General features: G+C 39.4%; 1 protein-coding gene across 1 annotated transcript; it reads left to right on the top strand.

Annotated features, from left to right (window-relative positions):
- Window positions 1-607: 607 nt before the first annotated feature.
- On the top strand, window positions 608-5,847 carry LOC116607446. The gene is made up of 6 exons (XM_032369167.2): window positions 608-863; window positions 2,297-2,502; window positions 3,521-3,644; window positions 3,955-3,994; window positions 4,108-4,231; window positions 4,413-5,847. Exons 1-6 carry the CDS (start codon window positions 746-748, stop codon window positions 4,887-4,889), a joined length of 1,089 nt encoding a protein of 362 aa, XP_032225058.2. The 5' UTR covers window positions 608-745; the 3' UTR covers window positions 4,890-5,847.
- The last annotated feature ends 1,636 nt before the right edge of the window (window positions 5,848-7,483 follow it).

Below are 7,483 nucleotides of genomic sequence, written 5' to 3'. Positions count from 1 at the left end.
GATCGAAATTCAAAGGAATGACTGAAAAGTATTTCCGACTGTATATCGTGAAATGAAAAAACGCTATTTGCTTGTATTTATATTACTTTTGTTTCGTATTTATTATTTTCTCTAAAAGAGCAAGTGCTTAGCATCCTCACGCTGTTTTTCCGAATCTTTCGATTCGGGGGAAAATAAAGAGGTAACTGCGAAACATACTTGTTTCTGTTGAGAGAGCACTGCTTGTTATTCGATATTTTGGACAAGAAGTCAATTGCCGGCGCGGTAAGGTATCGCTAGCACACAGGCGCCGGCCACTAGTGGTCGGCCCCATTATCTTAAAAGATGTATGTCCCCCTCTCCCAATATTCATGATGATGCACCCCCCTGGATCCGCCACTCCCTTACAATAATGTAGAGCTTTAAGTCCACGGTTTTTAAGCTATCTCTCACTATGAAAATCAGTATAGCATAAGACTCAAATAACTTTTTTTGTTTGGACAGCGTTTAATTATTATGCAACCCAGTTCTCCTGGCATACCTAATATAGAGACAAATGCTACCATGACAACATAATGTTTTTACACATTTAAGACCTATTTAAAGGTAGTCTACCAATCATACTACAGCGACACAGGAATTTACTTACGAATGCACCTGTAGAAATTGCGGTAAAAACACGTTTTCTCGTAAACACCGAGAAAAAGGTTTTTGAAACACCTTGCACAACTAATTGAAATGCGATAGGAGTTTCACGGCAGTCAAAATGGAGCAATTTATTTTCTTTGTTGTTTTTCTTGGTGCTATCTATGGTCAGCAGCAAAGCCAAGCAAAGGAAGACCGGGACGACTTTCAAAAACAAGCGACATTTTCCGCCATCGAAGGTAAGAGAATTCTGCTGTGCAAAGAAAATTGTGAATGAGGTGCAATTGTGAATGAGATATACGACAAACCTAATTCTAGCGATTATCTATTATTTGATAAGCGAACGGGATCACATTTTTCTGTTATTTTCTCCATGCAAAAAAAAGAAGAGAAAAAATAACACACGTGTAAACATTATTCAATAAAGCCTTAATTTTTATTTTTAAAGTCTGTGCTTTGGGTTAGAACAATGACAGAAACTCCCAACTTGAAAACAAGTTTAGATTTGAAGGAAGTTCATTTTATCGGATCAAATATAAAAAAAACTGGCAAAAATCGTGACAATTCATTATTCCTTATTCAAAACAATAACGCCACCAAGGGAAATTCCATCATTCCGTAGATTGTACAGAAGAAAACAAACAGAAAGAAAAGTCATAACGTAAACGCATCGTGAAAAACAAGTTGCAATACAATAACCAGGAAACAATATGAAACAGCTGTCTCTGAGGTTACTTTTAACATCTCTAGCAATTGTTATGAAGACCTTCGCACCGCGAATCACTTTAGTCTGTAAGTAAACATAATCATTTACACTTCAAATACTGTTTGCTGGAACCATCGTTAATGCTTTTGGTATAAAAATTAATTAAAAATAGGTTTGTTTATCGCCCCCGAGCCATTCCGCTAAATATGTTATTCTGAAGAAGGATCCCCCTGAAGACGTGTAAGATCGTGTAGCCACCCTTGCGCGCCGTTGTCTCCCAAAAAGCGGTCTTTTATTCTTGAAAATCTCAAAATTATAAATATATATTCCGTGTGGTCGAGATTTTGCCTTGTTTCGTATAATATCTATGTCTACACTTGTACTCCTCTCCCCAAACCGTGACAATGCGCGCGTGCCGCTGAGGCTACCTCCTGAAGGAGAGGAGAGAAGAAGGCTAATGGAATCAAACCCAAGTGTATTGACAAAATAAAACTGTGATCGATGCCTGGGAATTACAGCATTTTCTAGACCGATGCCACAAGGTCTTTAGGTGACTTTGTATCTGTTTTGCCGGTTGGAAGAAGGGATAAATGTGAAGAAGGCTATGGGACGCAACCCAAGTTTATTGATAAAAGAAAACTGTGTCAGAGGATCTTTAGGTGACTTTGAATTTGTTATGTCCCGATTCGAGGGAAAAAGAGAAGAGAAGAGGGCTATGGGACGCAATCCATGTTTATTAATAAAATAAATCTATGATCGATACTTCGAACTTGTTTGTCCTATTAGCTCGAGCATGCACATACTTGCATAGTTACCGTGAATGCGACGGGGGCATGGGCACTAGGGAAATCTAGCAAACACGCGCAATGAAACGATCGGAATGCCTTTACCGTTCTCGCTAAGAAACAATAGCAAATTATCAACTCAAACTAGTTTAAAACTAATTGTTTATATTCTTCTCTCCAGGCTTTGAGCTTCCCAGGGGTGTATATGCAAATATGAAAGTGGCGCATGCGTTTGAGTGCAGCTCCGCTTGCCTGTCAGACGCGCGGTGCAGATCTGCAAACTACCACAAAAATTATAATCCCATGAATCTGTGCGAGCTGAGCAGCGTAGCAGTCATTGAGAAGACTGAGCTTGCTGTAAATGAAAATGTGACATATTATAAACGAGTAAGTATAGTAGCGATTCCTATCACCCATTCATCCCTGGGCTTTGTTTATCAGTGCGCACGAAACGAGACGCATCCCAGGTCTATAGGCTGCGATGCAACGTATTTAAATTGGAATTAAAAATGGCAGCAGATCGTCCGATATTTCTTGCTTTAACGGGTGATTCAAGTATTTTTATTATATTGCAGCGCACTGAAGGTTCGAGTATACTCGAACTGCCTGCGAAAAAGTTTGTCTAGATTTCGTGTGCGATAAAATTGCCGCAAAAGTCGCAGCTGGTGTCGCGCGACAAAGGTTACTAGAAGTGCAAAGAGGTTCGTGTGAAAAAGCCTCAGTAAAACAGACCTATACAGACTGTGTTTCAAATGTGACTATAAGAAAAATAGCAGGTCATATAACAAATAACTGCTATAGTTAGCTGATGTTTCAATTAATACATTTCCAGCTTTAAAAAGGTCAAAACAAGATCCAATAGTAATGTTATAAGATTCTAAAAGGATGAATCTATCATACTTATTACACTTTATTTTTGCGTCACTTTAATTGCGCGGATTTGGAGATTTTAAAAGATTTGCGAAATTGAAGTGACGCGAAAATTAAGTGAAGCAAAAATTAGGATGCGCGAAAATTTAGTGAGTAAACAAGATGCCTTTTGGGGAATATTGGCCGTTTAATAAGCTTTGTGGAAAAACCTTGTCTATTTAGTCTTCTAATATACATATAGTACGGTAAGGGGTTGAGTTGGACTTGTATTTATATATTTTTATATGAAACTAAGATAAGCCCATCGCATCTTTGTTACAAATTGTTTCAGTTTTGGGGATTACATTACATTTTAATTCCACTTGTTTTGCTTGGTATTATTATTCCAAAATCGAGAAATCGCGAAAATAAAGTGTCGCGAAATATCGCCATCTCAAAATCGCGAAATTTTGACGTCGAGAAAATTGAGTGTAATAAGGTAGATAAGCTGTTGTTGCGATTTTCTTTCTCGTAATTTTATTAACGTTTCTTATAGAGCTTCTCAGATGTGTGCGCAAACTGCAAGAATGGCGCGCGGTGCACTCGCATCGATAACTTGCAAGGCTACGAGTGCCACTGCCCGCCATTCAATACCGGCATGCGTTGCGAAGGCTGGACAGGTTGGTCTCACATAACATCTTTGGTCACGCGATTTTTTTTTGGTATAACTAGAAAGACTTCAGACAATGTAAAAAACAAAATAGATGGTCTGCGTAGGCGTGGTGTAGACAAGCTATAAATTAACACAAGGTTGAAAAAGTATGCTGTACGCCTCTTCGGTTTTTACGAAACGTCAGCGCAACTACTCTGTTTTACAGAGAGGCGAACAACATACTTTTTTCAACCTTGCGTTTATTTACCATGATTTTTAATTGGACGGTTCATTCTGCTATTAGGTTTTTCTAAAAATATATTTGATATTTGTTACAGTGAACATCTCTTCATGCAAAGATATCTTGAACAAAACGAGGTGGGTGGCGTTTCATTGTTGCCCGATATAAGATTGCTTCGCTTTTTATATTTCTCTGTATTGAGCTATTGCTTTAACTTGTAAGTTCACATTGATTTTCCAAAATGTGCTAGTTATCGTACGAACATGGCGTACACGTTTACCGTGGGCTCAGAAGAAACCAGTGTCTACTGTCACATGTCAAGTATCTGCGGAAGTGGGGGATGGACGCTGGTCATGAAGACAGACGGCAGACAGGTATAAGAAATATATAACTTAGTAAAATGACTTCAATCAGTACCTCAGTTAGTACTTATAACCGTTAGTAGTAAATAATATGATCAAATAACAGCAACAAGTTCATCATAAGACACTGCTCCCCAGAATTTTTACAAATAATTTTGTTTATATATGTATTCCATCTGGTACCTCCTTCCAGAATACCTTTCAGTACAGCTCCAAATACTGGTCAGACAAGCTTGCCTATAACCCTGAAGCAGGATTAACCGGTCTTGATGGCGATGAGACCAAGCTGTCCACCTATTGGAGCGTGCCGTTTGACCAGATCTGCTTGGGGATGGAAGTCGGCGACAAAATCAAGTGGCTAACCCTTGACTACCCCTCTGCGTCCCTTTATGACGTCATCGCTGATGGCAATTTCAAGAATCTGTCTATGTCGCGCGATGATTGGCTGGGACTTATCGAGGGTTCACAACTTCAGGCTAATTGTGACCAAAATGGCTTTAATGCAAGACGTGTTCGGATCGGCATTATTGGAAATCAGGAAAACCACTGTAACAGTCCAGATAGTTTTGTTGGTATTGGAAGTAACCATGTATCAGTATCTGTAGGTAATACATGCGTATTGGGCTGCCAATCCAACCGTCCAGCAAATGGTTACATTTTAATCAGATGAACATCTGTAAGATGTAAAATTGCTGCACTATTTCAGGAATTGTTGATATCATGCAAACAATACTTACTTTCTGAATCCAATCTTTTCACTTACACAATATTTTCAATCTTTTCATTTCATTGTTTTTAAAGTGAAAAAAGTAATTAATCTAGCCAATAGACTCCCCGAAGGCTAGAAAACAGTATTAGCAGTTAACTGAAATTTGTTACTAAATGTACCAGAACACCAGAAATAGCTAGCTTACATTAATGTAAGTATTATTAGATTCTATTAATTACGATTAGCGATCACGAAAATTGTTTTAGCAGTGCGTTTGTAAAACACGTGAATAATGGTTAAAATATATTCTAAGGGAAAGTTCATTTATTATCCCGAGGGGGCGGGGGGCGTGAGGATTTTAATAAAAGTAAGGGATAAAATAAGTTGACCCCCCTTCTGGAGTAACAAAATTTTTCATGTTCCCCTTACGTTTCCCCATATTTTGGGTCCCCCCCCCCCCTCCCGAAAACCGGAGAAAAATGAGCAAAGGAATGAACGGCAATGACACGTGCAAGAGATTAGCTGCAAGCTGGACAAAAAGTGATGGGGAAAGGAATTGGATGAAAACATCAATTTCAGATAAAGTGAAGGCACTAAATTTCTCAAAGATGCGACTAACTCCAGGTCGCAACCTGATAATGGTTGATGCTATAGATGCCGTAAAAAAAGCAAAAAAGGCTTTTCGATCTTCTCCTTGCATGAGAATAGAAAAGAAAGAAAGCGAGGAAGGCAGCGAATCGGATATGAGCGAGGATTTTGATGACGGAGAATGAGCGCTTATAGCATTGAAACGTTTTGTTTATAATTTTAGATATTGAACATAAACACTTTATAATATTATATAGCGGAAACCATGAAAAGATGTATTTAGGGTGTATACAGTTTTGCATTGCATTGATAAAACGAGGCTTAATACGTTTCCATGACTCCTGGATTGTGCATGCCAAATAATTGCCCCCAAACCGAGACAATTTAAACCAAGAAGTCTGATTTCACACATTATATAGTAAAGACAACACCCAAAGGAATCAGTGACCCCCCTTTTAAAATCCAAACACTTTGGACGCCCCTTCTTTAGACCTCGGAAATAGTAAATTTCTCGAGGCCCCTCCACAGTATCCTCACGCCCCCCCCCCCCCCCTTCCCCCCCCCACGGGATAATAAATAAACATTCAGTGACCTGAAATAATACACACAAGCTGAATTACACTAATGAAAAAAATATTTTGCTGCCATCTTAGCCTTGACATTTTATTAGCATGTCTTTAGAATTTAGCAAAAGCTATCTATTTATAAAAATCGTTATTAAAAAGAATGCATATAAGAATGCCCCTAACCTTAATCCGAAATGTCTTCTGCGTTTCCTTAGCGAAATCCTTTTTACAGTTGCCCCTTGTTCGAACACTAATTTCGGACATCGTGTCGATTTGGGTTTCCTGTGGAACATGCCAACGCCATCTTGGAAACGAAATCTCCCGTCCCCTCCCCTGAAGCGCAATTAGTAGTCTACATGCGTTGCCTTTGCCGTCTGTCTGTGGATACTAAGATTTAACCTACCTTTGGCAGTCAGCGATACAAAAGCGGCCATGATTTTTCGCGTACACGTGTACACGATAATGTTGAAACCTTTTAAGTTAAAATCAAAGAATTATTTGACGACTTATGATCCGATGTTTGCTTATCATGGCTTTCGAGGTTTGTCATTTGAGGATAAAAGAACTAAAAGAACCGATTAACTTGAATCCCGACACTTGTCGCATGCCCGGGCGTGTGTCGGCTGCGAGATAAGTTCAAAGAGAAAGTGAGCTGTCAACTAATCAATAATTATCGCAATACCGCACAACAGTTTGGAAAATACCGCAATACCGGAGAAAAATATCGTTAATCTCGTCTACCGCACTGAGGGACGAAATATTGAAGAGGATATGTGCGACACCTCGACATTTTCTAGGTTTCCCGCTAGATCATTCCGTACCACGGGCAAATCCCGCGCAACGCAGGACTGATCGCAACACCGCAATATTTATCTTCACCGCAATACCGCATGTCTTTTGCTCTTTTCCCGCAATATCGTACCAAAACAGGCCAATACTGCAAACCCCAACGTCCACCCCCCTTCAATCATGTCTCACACCAACATCACAACATTGGCCGTAACTAGGCAGGTTTTCGAACAATGGAATCGAGCGTTGTTTTAGTCCCTTTTTCTATTTTATAGCGGAGCTCCGCGAAGCGCCGCGTGAGCGGAGCCCCATACCTAAGAAAAAGTGGTATATAAAACATGGTAACAAATATTGGTAACCCATCGATTCGAGTTTTCGTAACGCGATGTCCGTCCGTCCCTTAAAAGCATCGTATGACAACCAAACTTGGCAGGTGTTATGTATGTGTCAAGGAAGTGCAAAGCTGTAGTCACGTGATTTGTGACGTCATCAATGACGTCACTAGAAGCAAAATAATGCTGACGTCATCAAAATAAAAAATATATATATTTCACGAACTAAACATCATATGGCAACCAAACTCGGTAGGTGTCATGAAGGTGTCAACAGGGA

The sequence above is a fragment of the Nematostella vectensis genome, chromosome 7 (assembly GCF_932526225.1).
Source record: "Nematostella vectensis chromosome 7, jaNemVect1.1, whole genome shotgun sequence".
In the NCBI taxonomy this organism is placed as follows: domain Eukaryota; kingdom Metazoa; phylum Cnidaria; class Anthozoa; order Actiniaria; family Edwardsiidae; genus Nematostella; species Nematostella vectensis.
This window is presented reverse-complemented; position numbering and strand designations above follow the sequence as displayed.

Coding starts and splice junctions, on each gene's coding strand:
- LOC116607446 (XM_032369167.2), top strand. CDS start 746: ATGGAGCAATTTATTTTCTTTGTTGTTTTTCTTGGTGCTATCTATGGT. Junction 3,645..3,954: donor GCGTTGCGAAGGCTGGACAG/GTTGGTCTCACA, acceptor TATTTGTTACAG/TGAACATCTCTTCATGCAAA. Junction 4,232..4,412: donor TGAAGACAGACGGCAGACAG/GTATAAGAAATA, acceptor ACCTCCTTCCAG/AATACCTTTCAGTACAGCTC.